General features: G+C 50.7%; 1 protein-coding gene across 6 annotated transcripts in view; it reads left to right on the forward strand.

Annotated features, from left to right (window-relative positions):
* MSI1 (musashi RNA binding protein 1) overlaps nucleotides 1-17285 on the forward strand; it is a 75987-nt gene that overhangs the window by 28224 nt on the left and 30478 nt on the right. For 3 of the 6 annotated variants that reach the window (XM_017814367.1, XM_017814366.1, XM_017814368.1), the window contains exons 1-3: nucleotides 16173-16433; nucleotides 16678-16718; nucleotides 16843-17122. In XM_017814367.1, coding sequence (XP_017669856.1) covers nucleotides 16173-16433; nucleotides 16678-16718; nucleotides 16843-17122 — 582 coding nt within the window. Of the gene's footprint in view, nucleotides 1-16172; nucleotides 16434-16677; nucleotides 16719-16842; nucleotides 17123-17285 lie in introns of those variants that run through there. The other 3 variants (XM_017814369.1, XM_017814370.1, XM_017814371.1) reach the window with 2 other exon arrangements.

The following is a 17285-nucleotide window of genomic DNA, read 5'->3' on the forward strand; positions in this document are numbered from 1 at the left end:
AAATGGGGGCAGCAAGGAGGGGACAATGGCCAGCTTGGGTCGCTGCCTTAAAAAGAGGGTGGGTGGTGGTGGTGGTGAGGGCTGTTAGCCCAAAGTTCCTGAGCAGACAGGAGACAGAAAGGCACGTTTCCAGGGGATACAAGCTAGTAAAGTGCAGTGAGGTAAACCCCAGCCTTGTGTCCTGTGGAGGGGAGAGGTGGTGAGGACAAAACAGGAGGCAGCAGGCAGCTGGCTGTGACTGAGAGTGATTCGTGGCCAGCTCTCACTGGCTGTGCCACAAACATGTCCCTACAGCACACAGGGCACCTTGGGCCAAGCTGCTGGCTTGTGCAGTGCCTCTTGATGAGGTGACACCAGTGTCTGGTGCAGGTGACAGCTCTGGCACAGAGTGTGGCTGCACTCCTGAAGACAGTTCAGGGGCAGGCCAGAGGTTGTACCCCTGGGACTTGCCCTTGGAATTAACTTGGGGTGGCTCTGGTGCTGAAGACATTGGACTGCCAGCCCAGGGACCTGGGGTGCTTGTGCTGTCTCTGCAGAGGGGTGGCACCCACCCGAACCCGCCCGCTGCCTACAGCCGTTATTGTGCTGGGTACGAATCTGGCCTATTGTTCTTAATGCTATTTTTCATCGGTGAAATAGCAGTGAGCAATCTGTGCTTTCAGACATGCTTTTGACTCAGCACAGCCGGGGCTGGATCCTCAGCTGGTGTAAAGCAGCCCCGGCCCATCAGCTCGTGGAGTCACCCGTGACCCCCATTTAGTCTTCGCCCCACTGGCAGCTGTGTCCTGGCGCTCTGGATCAGAGGAGCTGTATGACCACGGGCTGAGGCTGTGGCCAGGCACAGGATCCCCTCCGAGTGCCGCCAGGTCTGTCTACAGGGGTGGCCCCTGCATCCCAGGAGGTGGAGGGAGATGTCCTGGGGCAGCTGGAGCCTAAGCCAGGCTGGGTTTGCTCTGCAGAGGGGTCCTGGGTTTGTGCTGGGTTTGTGCTGGGTTTGAAGGGCAGGGACTGCTGAGCTCAGGTGATTAACATAACAATCCTGGGGCTCTGCCTTCATCCTGCGGCTAAAGCCTGGTTTGCTCAATCCAATTTCCAGCCTCTGCCCTTTCTTTAGCAGGCTAATTACAGCGGCAGGACAGTGGAAATGACCTTCTTAAAGCCACAGTGCCCCTCATCTACTTACCTGTCAAAACACAGGAGACAGAGCACTGGTATCATTCAGAGAAATAACATGTTTAGATACAATGAGTGAACCTACTGAAGTGCAGAGCTCTCCCTTGAAGTTCCCAGTAGGAACTTGTGTGTGGTTATCAGTAGTGACTGTGCATTTGTAAAGAACTTTCCAAGCAAGGTCCACTGGCCAGCGGGCCCATGGAGGTGCGAGTTTGTGCAAATTTAAGGAACAGTGAGTGTGCAATATTACACTGATAAATGTGCAAATGCTACCACCTGTGAGGGCACTGGGCTGGAAAGCTTCCGCAGCGCTGGCTTCTCTCATTAGTCATCCTAGCCTCATTCTGTCTGTAACACGGAGAACCTGGCTCCAGTGCAGCTCTGGCCTCCTCCCACACAAATTTGGATGTGGCCTTTGGGCCCGGAGAAGCTGTGAGTGCTCTGATGGCTGATCCTGCAGGTACTACTGCCTGGCATGGGCTGGAGCAGGAGCTTGTGTGTGGAAACTGCCTGGGGGCTGCAGCTTCAGATGAAGCAGAATGGGAAGCTGCAATCTGCAGGAAACCCTTGGGCTCAGCACAGGATGCTGATGTGGCCATTGACAGAGCAAAGGATGGGTGTTCCCAGCGTCCTTGCAAGGGCTTCTTCATTGGAGCAGAAACAAGTGATTTCCGAGGAGGGTAGGGCATGTTTCTGTATGATTACTCTGACCAGAGCTGTGCTGTAGGTGGTCTTCGTATTATAGTTCTTGAAACTGTGTCAGCAGCCACACAAATCTGCCCCTTCACAGAAAGTAAAATCTTGTGCCTGACCACTAGCTTGGCACAGGATAAATCTGTTGTGGTCCTGTTGAAACTGTCAGTGATCTCTTGTTAGGGCTGAGTTTTGCTTAGGATTGGCTTCATTTTGTGATTTTAGTAGTCACAAAGCAAGAGGCAATCTCGTGGATGCAGGAGGACCTGTGAGGTGAAGCCAGTCTAATCGGTGGAGCAGCCGTAGCTAAACTGCTTCTGGAGCTGAAAGGATGGGTTTGCTATCTCTGCTGCTGGGAAAGGAGGAAATATGGTGAGCATCGTGAGGTTTAATGTAACGAAACAGGCCAGGAATAAAATTAACTGGATAGCTGCTGCAGATGTGTCAGTCACACTTTGCCCCAAAGCCACTGCTGATTGCTGAGATACCTGTTCCGTCAGGCATTGAGAAGAGGTAGCAAAACAATTTTCAATTCATGGCAGTCTTGGAGACCTGCTGCACACAGCAAATTTGATGCTGTGATAACTGACACTGTTTGTGACAGACAAATCTGTGGCTTGTGTGGTGAAGCAGTTCAGAAGTGCCTGCTGTCGCATACCAAGAGGTTGCGGAAATGGGACTTGCTAGGAAAAATGTTGCAAGAGGATCCCAACCACCAAAGCCATCCACTGAAAACCATAGGAGAGCAACAAGATATTTGAGCATACTGAGAGGGTTTTTTTTCCCCCCCAATTATTTTTCTTTCCAAAGGCACAAATGGTCTGATCCTGTTGGAAGCTACAAAATAGGGGACTGTTGAGAAACAAGCTGGAATTGGGAAAACTAATACTCCAGCACTGAAGTATAAACTGAACATATCTGAAAGAGAAAGAAACAATTACAGGAAAGCCTGTTACTAGCAAACTACTGGGAGGAGGGCAAATGCATCCAGGGCAACAAGTCTAGGATAAATACAAGGAACAGTGTTGGAGGCATGACCTTGCCCATCCTTATTACGACAGCCTTTTCCTACATTTTGTTACTGGGAAGATAGACACAGTTGTTCTATCTCTAACATGGAATGCAGGGTTGTAGGAAACAGTGCAGTTGCTTAGTCCTGTGCAGAGGGATGTGACTTTCTGGCAGGGCAGGGATCGTGTTTAGAACTGTGCACAATAAGATGAACCCACAAATGTTACCGTTGATGATGAAGAGCAGCTGGTTGCCTCAAGTGAGTCAGATGTAATTTGAAATTATGCCTGTGGATTATTTAAAACTCTTAAGATAGAAAATTAAATAAATCTGTGTGCAATGTGTATACTACCTGTAATGCAGGTGCACTGTGAGAAGACATAAGCTGAAGCACACAATAAACATTGCTTGGAAAGGGAAAAGAGTGTCTCCCTAATAGGATTTGAGGGGCTCTTTGTTTATGTTTTCCCATGTGAGCTCTCCAAGGGAGACTCCCTTGTTGGAGGAAAGCCCTGCTGTTCCTGTCACTGGTCAAGTGGTGACAGTGGGCAGCTTGGCAGAATCTGTGTGTAGACTTTGCAGTATTAGGAATCAAGGCAAGTGGTGTTATCTCTTCTCCATGTGTGGTTAAATGCTTTCTCTGTAGCTGGTGCCAGGCACTGTCGCGGCCCACTGCTCACAAATGCCTTTGCCAGGTGGAGACCACGTCTGCTTTTAGCTGGAGTTAAGGACCAAATGAGATTGCAGTCTATATGTCACTTCTAAATGACACTTAGGCTCCTATTTCAAAGAGGAGGTTTGGAAAACTGGGTCCTATGACACTTTCAGTGGGGAAATACACCAATCTCTTTTTTTTTTTCTTGCGCTCTGAAATACATGAATAACCCACGTGTGTGAGAGCTACCCTGTACACAGCTGTGTCAGTGGAGGATCTTGTGTTTCCTTCAGATTTCACACCACAGTAGGTGACTCTGATCAGACAGTCTCTCAGAGAGAAGCCATCATGGGAATGCTGTTTGCAGCATCCCACACTGTCCTCACACAGAAGTCAGAGACCTCCTGTTTGAGTCTGTGCAGTAATCAGTTGCACTGCCCCTGTTTTGGGGGAGATTAGTGCCATGGTGTCTACAAGCAGAGATTGTGCAGTCTAATTTTGTAATGAAGAATTATAATGAAACAGTAGGCAGTGCTTCCTGTAAAGAATATCTGCTGTGTGTGGCTTTGTGCAGGATAAACTGTCTGGCTTAAATATAGAAGCAGTGTTCTTCTGTCAGGAACTCCAGAGAAAATGCATTCGAGTTGGTGTTTGCTGGCAGTGTGTTTGGTATGTCATTCACTTACCTATCTAAATTCCAAATGTAGTAGTTAAACCAATGTTAATTCATTCTCTTGTGATGTACTGGATTGTACATTTGTGAGATGTGTGTTCCACATCACAGTGGAGCAGTTGTCTGTCAGGGTCTGGCTCACAGGTACCCAGGGTCACTGGGCAGGGTGCTGAACCTCCTACAACGCTGACTGGGAAATCTCCTTAGCTCCCAATGACTCCCTCTCTTGTTCACTCGCAAGGACCTTGTTTCAGCTATGTCTGTGGCAGACTCTTAGTAACAAAACTTCTGTCTGAAACGTGCTGTGTCTGGCAAAACAAGCAGCAGCTCCTGTGAGGTACTTCCAAGCGGGTTTCTCTCACCACCATTATTCCCCATGCACATGCCCTCCATACCCATCCCAGGATTTGCTTCCTTCCTTCTGGTGATCTGTTATTTTGGAGCACAGGCTCACAGAGCCAAGCTAGAGGATCTCCAAGGGAAGTTTTAAGTGTTCAATAAAAGAAGGAATGCAGGGAGAAAAGAAAGTGCCAACTCAAATGGCATCATTCTCTTTCCCTCATCCCTTTGAGGTTCTCCTGCCTTCCCTGCCTGCGTGTGACCTCCCTCCTCTCCCAAGCAGCCTCTTTCTTTTTTGTCTTCCTCCTGCCCCTCACCCTCCTAGTTCATTGATCTCCCTTTAGGCTTTATTAGTGACTCCCCCTCCCACCCTTTCTCTCCCTCAGTTTTTCTGATTCTCTAACATGAGACAATTGAATGAGGCCAGACTCCTAAGCCGAAGCCGGGGGTGAGAGGGAAGAGGCGTTAAGATTTAATGATATTGCCTCTTTAAGGAATCCCTAATTCCTAACACCCATCTCCTCCCCCACCTGAGAACCAATTAAAACTCAATGAATTCAAGTGGAGGCTTTTGTGCATCACATGTGCTTGACTAACAAAGCCTTCTCCATGCTGGAATAAAAGCTTCTATTCAGCAGCCAGTTTGTTCTAATTCAAATCACTTCCACTCCAGCATCCTCTCCTTCCTTGCTGCTCCTGAGTTCCCAGGCTGGGCTGCCACCCGCACAGCCCTGCCCAGAGCTCCGTGCTCCACCTTGCACAGCCCCTCCTTGGTAGCAGTGGAGCAGAGGATGGGAGATGACCTTTGTATGGTTGACTGGGCAGTCCATGGTCATTATGGCCCTGTTCCCAGGAGCCTGCTGGGCTGGGGGTGAGCCTGCATCGTGCCCTGCAGGAGCTCCAGCCTTGGGAGCTGTCTCCAAAGGAGCTCTGCTCTGCCCTTGGGAAACAACTCCTCTGGGTGGAGTCCTCTGTGTGCAGACAGAAAATGACCTTGTCTATGGGCAGAGCTCAACCTTCCTTGAAATGAGTGAAAACTCTCCTTTTCTCTTTGCTGTAGGGGTTATGCAGATATGGTGACACCTGAAGTAACAGGGGAGTCCAAAAGCACACAAAGTCTGAGTCCAAGTAGTTTGTACTTTCATCTGCCTCAGGGTATAAATTGCACTACCTGGGAACCCAAGGGTAGCTATGTCTTCTATTGTGCCTTGAAAATGAGCTTGGATAAGGTCATCTGGGGAATAGAATACATTTCATGCTATTCAACTTCCAAATTTAAAAACCTTACTTGAAAGCTTTGCAGCTGCAGTCTGGGGTTTGGGTGGCTTTAAGTAGGGAGGCAGTTCTCTGTCCAGATGTTAGTCAGGTAATCTTCCAGGTGTAAAACAGGCTCTGCTCAGAGCTTCTGCCTGTGCTTTACTGATCAGTGTTACCTGATCTGGTGGCAAAGCTGTGTGCATGACATTAACTGGGTTATCTTTTCTCTGTTCCTGCAGAGACACTATTTGTAGAGACACTTTTGGATATTTTCGCTCTTGTGAGAAATCTCTGGTAGAAGCAGGTTGAGCGCTTTGCTCTGATGGCAGTGAGGTTTTTACTCCCTCTAATCTCTCCTGGGAGCGAGCTCCAGCACTGCAGGCCAGCTGCCAAGGAAGCTATCTGCTCTGCTCCAGAGCCTTGTTCTGGTACATGGCAATTGCATCGCTCCCGGAACATGTGGGTTTCTCAGGGAGCCACGGAGGAGGTATCCAGCTCTTGAGTAGCTGGGACCTGTCCCACAAAGAGCTCTGGCAATTGAAATGAGCCCTTGGAAGCTGGTTTGATATTTGCAGAGGCACCAATGCTGAGAGGAGCGGTTTGGGTTTGCAGGTAGTTAGGGACCTGTGGTGTCTGACAATGAGGGTATTACATTTTAAACTCCTCTGAGAGTCTGTAGGGCTGGTAATTCTTCCTACCACACTGCCTTGCAGCTGTCCAGCGTGGCAGGGAACAAGTGTTAACACACCTCAGGGTGTGTTGCAATCTTCTAGTCAACTGTCATGACAGAAAGATTTTAATATCTCTTAGCAGTCCTGTTCCTTGCTATGGCTGTGGTCTCTCACATCTTAGCACCAAACCCCAGCTCTGGCCAACAACTAGAGCTGAATGTGTTTTACTGTTCCCAAAGAGCAAGTTTGGGTCTATACTTGTCTGTCTCGTTCATGGAACGCTCCTTTGATGTCAAGAGACTTTTGCTATTTAGTAAATTGGCACCCATTTTTCATCCAGCTTTTTTCCTGTAAGTGCAAGTTGGCCTCTTGTTGCAATGATGTGCAGAGTTGAAAAAAAAATTTTGCTGTGAATAGGTTTTCCCCTAGAAAACCCAGTCCTATGTCTACATAACTGCAAAAGAGCAGGGACTCTGACAAGATGCAAAATGCACGAGGTGCTCATGCTGACCCACAAATTGTACAGAACCATTCATTAGGTGACAAGTTAATTTCAGGTAACACCGTGTGGCACCATGACAGTGGAATCTCTGTCCATCAGTGTGGAGAGGGGGAAGAAGATGAGATCAAAATCTGTTGGTTTGAAAAAAAAACTTCATTCCCTGTGAGTTAGGGAGTGCTGATTATTTGGAGGAAGTTAAAAAGTATTTCCCTTTACAGCTTTGAGTTATTTTCTGCAACATGTTCTTTCTGAAGATCTCGAAGCGTCTTTGGTTTTTGGGGGTTTCTTTGAGGTAGGGAAGAAAAACCTCGGTTTTCAAGTAGTAAAACAGAATTTTCTTGGCCCAAATCACCCAGCCAATCTGTGAGAAGAGGTTGGAGCAGCACAAACAACTCAAAAGCTTTACTGAAGAGCTCACTCTTCTTGAGCCTCCTGCGAAATGCAGCAACTGTGTAGTAGCACTCTAAGGTGGGGGCTGCCAGTGCTTTTTGCCTGTTTGGGGCCTGGGCCTGGCACAGCTTAGTTGGTCCCTAGGCTTTTCTGTAATAAACAAGCTTAATTGAAGAGAGCAGAAGATCTGGGCTCAAGGGGTTGTGGGGCTCAGTGGGAGAACGGCCCCTGCCTTCGTGAGGCAGCTGAGCTCTCCCGTGTCCAACACTGACCTTCCTCTCTGGGGCTCTGCTCTTTGTTCCTGTTTCTTGTTAGTGAAATGAGTTTGATGGTCTCAGACTTGCTAGTAAATGGTTTCTACTTCAAAACAAAGTGCAGTTAGTTTGACAGGAGAGTCCCAGGTCTGACCTAAAACTAAATTACAGCTGACCCTGAGACAGTGAGGCCCCTCCAGGTCAGGGACAAGGGCATTGTCAGGACACTGGGAGCTTGCACTGTAATTAGCAGCAAAGGTATCAAATACCTCCGTTTCCAGCATTCCTGTGCTTAAAGCAACACAAGCATAAAAATCTCAAAATTTTTCCTGCTACAGCCTCACTAAAAAAAAAGCAAAAGGGAAGGAAGGCTGAACAAACTTTTATTGATTTGCTTTTTCTCTGTTCTGCAGTAAATCCCTCCCCATCTTACACTGCCTCCCACAATCCCTTGTTCCCCCAGCATCTGGGAATGAATTTACCAGACACTGCATTGCTTTCAAGGCTCCAGAATGACCAGCACACTTGAGCACAGTTTGCCTGACAGCAGAAGTGTATAAGAGCAGCTTTCCTACTTCAAAAACTTGTTTGGCCTCAGAGCTGCTCTCCCAGCAAATGCCTTTTTTATTCCCACGTTTCTTCAAAGACCAGAGAGGCTCTTTTAGATTTACCCTCCAAAATGTGATTTGTTTTAAATCACAAACTTTGAGGGGGTTTTGTTGTTTTTTTGGTTTTTTTCCCCCAAAACTTTCTCTTACAGGAACATCACAACATTTGAGATAGAAAAACACTTTTACCAGCTTTGTGGATGTCCAACAGAGTGCCAGTAAACAGAAGCCAAGATGCTATTGCAGCTAAAAACATAGAGAAGGTATAAATTACCTGAGCATTAAATTTTTGACTAGTCACCTGTGCCACTACAAATAAACACAGGTCTTGGGTGCACACACAGATCTTGGGTGCACACCTTGAGACACCACAAGCTTGTTTTGCCAAAAATGCTGTGTGCTGAGAGCTTCCCCAGGCCTTCTTTGGAATGAGGAATGTTTACTGCATCTCCAGCTCTTTGACTCAAATATTTAAAATCAGTGGGAAGTTTTGGAAGATGCCTCCCTGTTCCCATCTGTCACGAGTGGGCAGTTTCCAAACCCCAGGGGTGTCTGTGAAGTGGCAAATGTGGTGACCCCCAGAGGGGAAAGGCTGGAGCACGGCAGGACATACTGCACAGGGCTTCCAAAAACACCCGTATAATCAGATTACAAGTCCAGTGAGTCAGGATGTCTTAAGCCAGAGTGTGATCCCTCTATTTCACGTGTAACTTGTGAGAGTCCTCTCTTCTGGTGTCTCCAGAAAGGCACCAATCATTCCTGCAAACAGGGGAGTAGACCTGCTCATTGATAAATCAGAAGTATGGCAGGCAGATGGAACTAAAATCTTAAACACATTTAATTAAATATTTGTAGGAATCTTGAGCGTGTTTTTTAATGTTACTATTCCCCATTTTGATACGTGTATCTGAGAGAAACGTTGGATTATAGAGGTTACTGTTTCACTCCTACTTTTAGTAACATTCCACCGTGAGAGAGGTTTCCTGCTGCTCCTCCCTCTCCCTGCTTTTGTCAGAGTATCTCCATGTTGCCTGTGTCTCAGCCCTGAGCTAAATAATGCCTTGGACAGCTACTTTGGGAGCTAGTCCTGAGCTGTTGCACTGCCTTGGCCACGAGCCAGCTGGGAGCTCTGAGGAATATAGTTTGTGAATCACTTCTTGCTCCTAGTGGGAAAAGGGTCAGTGACTCAGTTTACTTCAGCTCATGGAACTGCATGGGCATGAGGTAGGTGGGGAAAATTCTACCTGAGACAAAAAAAAAGATAAAAGAAAATGGCACAAGGACCCTAATGTAGCAGAATCAGCCTTGAGGGAAATCCAGAGCAGGCAAAGGCGTGAAAAGATAAATGCTTAAAGGCTGTGAAAAGTGAGAAAAAGATGGGCAAGAATGGACAAGTAGCAGCAGGAGCAAAGTATTTCCCACTAGACTATGAGCAGTGCAGAATCAGAGCTTGTCTTCTGTTAGAGGTCAGCTCACTGGGTGTGTGGGCAGGGGCAATCGCTGTGTCTTGGGACCAAAGGACAGATTCTGAGCCTTTTCCAGTTCCAAACTCAACACATTTAAAAGCTGGTGAAGGTTGCTGAAACTGGAGTGTTTAGTAACAGCCATCCCATTCCATAATCCCTAGCCTGGGAGGATCAGGAGCCTGTAGGAGTGAGAGAGGATGTTGTGCTCTGGGGTGGGGGAAGCCCTCTCTCTGGAGGACACCACTCCTGGCCCCGAGAGTCTGTTCTGCTGTAGAAAAGCAGCTCTGAGTACAACACACACCGGGCCAGTTTGTGCCTTGCTGTAGACTGTTCTACAGCAAACAGAAGAACGACCAGAGATGTCCAAGTGCCCCTGGTCCCTGGCAGCCTCTCACCTCCCTTCCCCTTCAGCGAGGAAGAGGCTCAGGCAGGAGTTACGTGCACAGGGCAGCTAAGCCGCTCCTGCAATCTGAGGATGGGAGCTTTGCCTGGGAAGACACTGGTGTCCCTCTTGATTAGGATGTGATGCCTGATTTAAGTCATGTGACAAGTACAAACAAAATACCTTGGCAAAACCTTGAGGAACCAGGACAGGCTGAGCTGCTTAGGAAGATTTACAGTGTGTATTTCTGTCCTGTGCACTTGCCTTGGTCTGAACTTTTCCCATCTCAGGAGCTCCAGGATGCACCCTGGATTTTAAAGATGCTCTTTTCTGTTCATTCCTCCAAGTAATCTGCAGACCTTCTCAATGTTGTACTGTTAAGTTTCACAGTTACTTAGTCCCAATTACTTTACACCACCATAGTACCAGAATACTATAATATCATCCTCTGAGAAGTGCTGTTGGGATTTGTGGAGCAAAAGTCCCATCAGCTTAGATTAGAAAATAAGTCTTGAAGAAATGGGAGAGCTAAAAGCCAGTGGAACTGTTATAGCAGAGGTAGGAAATCGATTATGTCCTGACAGAGAAGGGATGAAGAAACTTCTGCTTGCTTAGCTCCTGTTCATGTGTTGAGCCAAAAGTTCTCTGTCTGCTCCTGTGCGTGTCTCTGCCTTCTAGTGCTGCTCTGGGACAGTGCCAGGACCCAGATTTTCTGCCTCCTGCAAACATCTCAGCAGGGAATCCAGTCTTCCTTCCTCTGAGCCCTGTTCTCCCCTTGTTCCCCTATTCCCTTGGACTCTGCCTTCTTTAAGGCAGATTTTAGAGGTCCTTGACATGGTGCTGACTTCAGCCCCAGATTAATAATTCACACATGCATCAGACCTGCAGAAGATGTGCAGATCCACGGATAGTGCAGCATCACTGGGCCCTGCCTGCTGAGCTGGTGCTGAAGGCCCAGCAGATTAGACTGGAAAAGCTGTGTTGGCTGTGGTGGAGTGCTGGGAGTTACCCCCCCCCCCAGGACACAGGATTTTATTTTTAATTCAGAACTTTAATACTTTTAAAACATGTTAATACCGAAAACCCTTTTGTCTAAGGTATCTGGCAGCCATTGCACTGGCTGGTGCTCTCAAACCTGACCCAGACCTTCCTCTGTTACCCCTATTCACCCGACTCATTCCCAGACCTCTTCTCCGGTCCTGGTGGTGTTTGGTGCAGCTCAGCCCTGTGCTGCACTGTTACTTGCCCTGACATGTGGCTGTGGACCATGGCCTTTAAATTCCTCTGTTATTCCTATTCACCAGCCCCCATCTGTGCATTGGAACACACTCACAACTCCCCTTTCCATCAGACAAGCCCTCACTTTTGCCTCCTTTACTCCAAATTCTTTCTGTCATTTCACCTCATGTGCAAACTGTGCAAACTGTGCAAACTGGGGATTCAAAGTGGTGCCAAGAGGTCACCTCTGTAACGTGCAAGGAATAAAAAGGAGAATGTGATAACCAAACTGATATTTGCTTAATTTGATCTTAAAAATCTTCATGGATGGGGATTCATTGGCCTTCCTGCCTGATCTCCCCCATCTTTAGCCATCTTTATAGTTGCTACTTCTAATATCTGATATCTCCTTCTGTGCCAACTGAGCTAATTGCCTTACCTTCAGTGAGCACAAGGAACAATTTAATCAGTCTTCTTTAAAACAGCCTGGCACGTCTGGCAGGATTTTGGTTGCACCTCTTCTCATCTCTGTTCTCTAATGGCAGGGAAATGGGTCCCTCTGTATCCCACCATGGGAAGCTCTGAGCTTCCCAGCGAGGAGGGGAAGAGCGGGAGGCAATGTTCTGCTTCTGGGCTGGGGAAGAGCCTCTTAACAGTGGCTGCTCTGAGAAAGGTCCCCTTTCCATGGGTTGCTGGAGTGAGGACCGGGAAGGGGTTTAGGTAGGAGCAAGGACGCAGCAGAAAGCAGTGACTGATGGAAGTCTGGGACAAATGGCAATTAAAAGTTTAGAGGGAAGGTGGAGCTTCAGGGCACCTTAGAGGAGAGAGGTCTCATTTTTCAAATTTGTTGTTGCTTTCTGTCACTTTGTATGCAATCTTTGGAGTGTTAAGAGAAGTGAAAATGTTTGCAGCTCCTCTTTGGAGAGGGGAGATCCTTTCCAGGCTGCTGCAGGGAGGTGGCACCTGGGGCTGGGCTGTTGCTGTGCTGGATGCTCTCGGTGCACGGAGCAGCCCCGGTGCTGGAGTTGGGCAGTCGAGGCTTCCTCCCTCATTTGCTGGACTGATTTAGACAGGATCATGGAGACTAGACACCGTGTAGTAGTTTTTAGAGCTTGGAGAGAGGGAGAATAGCAGGAAGGGCTCTCTGATTTTTCCCTTAGCCATCATTTCCAGGGCAGCGGGTGGAAGCTTGCGATCTCCTACTGTCCTTCAGAGACCTCTCCTTTTTTGCTGTTTTATGCTGAATCCCTATGCTGAATTCACTACGCTGCAAGTTCTCTTGATGTTTTATTTTCCATCCCTTGCAGACTTCTTTACCCTTTTTTTTCTCTGAGGCTCCAATCCCTCTTGCTGTTTTGTGGTAATTGGGGTGGTCTCCTTCTCTCCCCTCCCTCACTCCTTTCTTCCAGTTATCCTGGTTGTCTTTATTTACTCTTCCTACTCCCGTTTCTCCTGCACTTTATTCACCCACACCTACGTTTCTCTTGCATGCAGCCCTGTTCCTCTCCTGTGTTACTTCCCACCCTGTTCTCAATGCTCTGCACCACGTAGCTGGCTTTCCCTCTGTGAATCTTGCTCTGTGAGGTTTCCTACATGAAGTAAAGAAACCCTTGGTGCTTTTGTAGTCATTCCTCTCTTCCTGTTGCTGACTCTGTCTCTCCCCCCCCACCTGAGTGGAATCTAAACAATTAAATTTCTCTAAATAGCTCCTCTTCCCCTGTGTGCCTGACTCTTGCCCCAGGCCAGCTCCTGCCAGGCAGGACGTGGCAGAGCAATGGGTTCCCCTCGAGGTAGACACTCCTGGCTTCCTTGTGCTTTGCCATCAGCCTTTCCAGAGGGTCAGCATCCCTCCCAAAATAGGCGCAAGCACCACCGGAAGCCACTGCCAGAGCTTGGCATTGCCCCCAGGCTGCCTACAGAGCCACAGTTAATATCTTCCAGGTTTGCATGGTCAGCATTGTAATGCAAGTATTACAAAAATGATTTGAATTCCAGTTCAGAATTGTTTATCAACTGTCCAAACTAAATGAAAATCAAAACTTGTCCTAGTACCTGTCTGCCAAAACCTCCTGGTTACAGACAGGTCTCCAAGACACAATCTCTCCTTAAGCCTTATATGATGAGGGAGGAAAGGAGGGGGCTGCTGCCCTGCCCCTCCCCTAACCTCCACTTTTTGGAACCTCCCTCTCTCCATGAATAACTCCAGTGTCTGCCACTGGTGCTGGGCAGAGCTTTGCCAATCATCCTCCTCAGCAGGAAGTGGACATGATTTTGATAGTGTCACTCTACCACACACGAGACACTGAATAGCAGCAAGAAAACTGAGCAGTTTTGTTAATCTCGCTGGTGTTTGGCAACCTCTCAGCAGCAGCCACAGAGGCACTACAGCTGTCTGTCTGCAGCCCCAGGAATACAATGCTGCATTATTTTATATTCGGCAGATCATCTTTCCAATCATAAGGTCTGGAACGTTTTATATATTTACTTCTCTGTGAGGAAAGCTTCCTACTGTCACTAATCAACAGATTTTTCGAGACCCACTGTCTTGTGAGTTACAGAGATAAACGAATTGGTACTTACAAAGCACTTTGGGGTCCTAAGGTAGAAATACAAAATATTGTGTGTATGTTTTGGAAACGACCTCGGAATAAGTTACATGGTATGGTGTCATTCCCAGTGATGCAAGTCCAACCACATCCTCCATCCAAATACTCCTGAAGGCTCAATTTTTTTCCTCTGATGTTCACAGATGTTAACTCACATTGATCCTGTTCTCCTTTCCCCAATGTTATTTTGGCAAAGAAAAAACAAATAAAATAATAAACATAATGCAAAAAAAAAAAGAAGACACAATGAGGCATTTTAACACTGTGTCCCTCAGAGTGCTATATTTGTACTGTCTTAGAAATAACACACATTTAAAATTATAGTAATGCACTGGTAGCAAACCAAGAGAGGTTATCCTTTAGTGTGTCCAACTCTGGGCTCTTGTTTCTTTTGTTTCTTTCTTGTGTTTAATTAGTATTAGTCGTGTGATTAGGCTGGACAATTATGGAGCATAAAACCTTATGGAGCCAGGTGACTTGAAAATATTAGTTCCCCCTCTGGAGCATTTGCCCTCCAAATGGGAGAGAGCAGGTGCCAGGAGGCAGCGCAGCAGCCGTGAGCCTGGGCAGCGTGGCAGGCAGCAGCAGAGCTTTCTGGCAGCCCAGCTTTGTCCAGGTTTCCCAGGACATGCAAGAGGAGATGGCCGGGATGCTGCCTCAGCACCACTGCTTCCACTGGCCGTGCAGCCCTTCCATCACTGCCAGCTGCAGTACCACCTCTGCACGTTGTTATTTATATTTTCCTGCTGCACCAGCCCGGCTGCCCCTCAGGGCACCTCCACCCAAAGTGGTGACTTCAGCCCTGTGGAATGATGAGTGGGTTATTTTGGAGAACCAGCTCAGCCTGGACCAGTGGCAGCAGGAGCTGGGATGCTGTATAGCTCAGTTCCCAGGGGCGGCTACCAAGTCTCTGGTGTTGAGTGTGTTGCTGTGCCCAAGCACAGGGCCAGGAGACAGGATGGTGTCACTGACCCAGCTCAGGAAATGGAGTGGGTGAATGGTGGTTTGGCAGAGCTAGTGGGCAGAGGATGAATTTAACTCAAGAGTTGCAGCCTCAGGATGAGCCCATGTAATGAAAGATACTATTGCAAAGCATTGTTAAAACAGAGGTGTCCTGGTTCCCCTCCAGTAGGGAAATGAGGTGTATTGGCATGTGGAAGAGCAGTCATGAGAGAAGGGGAAGAAAGGTCAAATGAGAATGGCACTGACCTAAGCTGTCAATACCCCACTCTAGGCAGTAAGAGGGTACAGAGACTCGTGCTGGAAGGAGGCAGAGATGCCTGCAGGGAGTATTTGGCAGCACAGTGGCACATGCCTGGGACCTTGTGATAACCCCTTGCCATGAGAGGGGCTCATAGCACTGTCACCGGAGGTTTTGGGCACTGCTCTGTTCCAATATGCCACAGATGCAAACAAATACTTTCTCCCAGAGCAATGCATGGTGCAGTCAGGAGAGGTTACAACTCTTCTCTGACTTTAGCTTTACAGGTATTTCATTTGTTCCTCGCTGAGCTCCTCCAGCCACGCAGGCCAGGTTGCCCAAGAGCAGAGGCAGCGCACACAGACCTGCTCCAGAAGCAGCATGTGGATGAACTTGTGTGGCAGTAGAGCTCGGCACGAGTCTGTCTGTCAGCCTAAATGAGCAAGAAAACTGCGCGGTGCCTTGGAGGCCAGCCCGACCCCCCTCCTGGTGAGCCGCGGGCAGAGGAGAGCGGCCGGGCTGTTCGTACCTGGTGCTGCGGGGCTCCGCCGTGCCCGGCAGCAGCTCTGCCCGGGGTCCTGCAGCCTGGGCACTGCCGTGCGGGGCCGGGCAGCCCCTGACCCCCGCAGGGTCGCTGCGGGCTGCCAGGGCGCACGAAGGCACCAGGGCTCCGGGAAGGCGCCTCTGCTCCCTCCTGCCCGGCCAGGGTCCCAGGGAGAGGGCAGCCCCGGTCCCGACCTGGAAGCGCCCTCGGCAGGAGCTGGTCCCGAGCCGCCCCCGCTCCGGCTTTAACCCGCCCGGTGCCAGCGCCCGGTCGGCAGCGCTGAAACACCGGGGGGAACCGGGCCGGGGTGTCCGGGGTCCGCCGCGGTGAGCCCGAGCGCGGCGGGCCGGGCCTGGCTCCGCCGCCCTTTGTCCGCCGCCCCGGGGCAGGTGCGGGCGACGCGGCCGGGGACAAAGCGGCCGCGGGCTCCCGGGCTGCTCCCACCGCCGAGCCCGGCACCGAGCGCGCTCCTCCGGCGCGGTGCGGGCGCGGCTCCCAGCGCTCAGTCCCGGCGCCGCCGGCGGGTTTTATGCGTAGGGCGGCCGGCGGGCCGGCGGGGGTGGGAGGAGCCGGGCAGGTTGTGCCCGCCGGGCCCTCCTCCCTCGCTCCCTCCCCGCCCGGCGGAGAGGGGTCGGGGGAGGGGGCAGCATGGCCTGTCCGTCCGGCCCCTTTTCCAGCGCTCATCTGCCCCGGGAGTGCGGCGCCGCTCCTCGCAGGGAGAAGAGGTCCGAATGGAGACAGACGGCAGCCAGCCCGGCCTCGCCTCCCCGGACTCCCCGCACGACCCCTGGTACCGCCGCGGCGGCTGCCGCCGACCGCCCTCACCGCCCCCCCCCGGCCCCGGCCGCGGCCGCCCCCTCCCCCGGCCCCGGCCGCCCGGCCCGGGCAGGCGCGGCGGCGGCGGCGGCGGTGCCGCTGCCAACATGGCCGATCCGCGCCCTCCCCTCCCCGCGCGGCCCCGCCGCCGCCACCCCCGCGGGGCACCGCGGCCCCCCGGTGCGGCCCCGCTCACGGCTCTCCCCTTCCTCCCGCAGCAAAATGTTCATCGGGGGACTGAGCTGGCAGACCACGCAAGGTGAGCGCCGCGGGGCCCCGCACCTGCCGCCGGGGCCGGGGGTGGCGGGGCCGGGGCCGAGCCGGGGGGGGTGCGGCGGGGCTGGGACGGGCCGGGACACCCACGGTGGGCGCTGTGCTTGCAGAGGGCTTGCGGGAGTACTTCAGCCAGTTCGGCGAGGTGAAGGAGTGCCTGGTGATGCGGGACCCGCTGACAAAGAGATCCAGGTGAGAGGCCGGGCCCTCGCCTCCCTTCGCCCCCGCCGCGGCCCGGCCGCCACTTTAACCAACTTTCTCTCTTCTCTCCGCATCCCCTCTCCTGCCTGGGCTGCGGGCCTCAGGGGCTTCGGGTTCGTCACGTTCATGGACCAGGCTGGCGTCGACAAGGTCCTGGCCCAATCCAGACATGAACTGGACTCCAAGACGGTGAGATGACTTCTCTCATCTCAGGGGTGCATTTGCCGGCGGAGCGGCTGTGCTCGGAGCAGCCGTCGATTGCGGTGTTTGATTTCCAGTTAGAGGTTGTAAACTATTGATTCCTGATCCGGATCGATCGTCCCCTTCTCTGTCCTACTTGCCGGCGGGTAGC

Source organism: Lepidothrix coronata, unplaced genomic scaffold, assembly GCF_001604755.1.
Source record: "Lepidothrix coronata isolate B3197 unplaced genomic scaffold, Lepidothrix_coronata-1.0 Scaffold44, whole genome shotgun sequence".
Classification (NCBI taxonomy): Eukaryota; Metazoa; Chordata; class Aves; order Passeriformes; family Pipridae; genus Lepidothrix; species Lepidothrix coronata.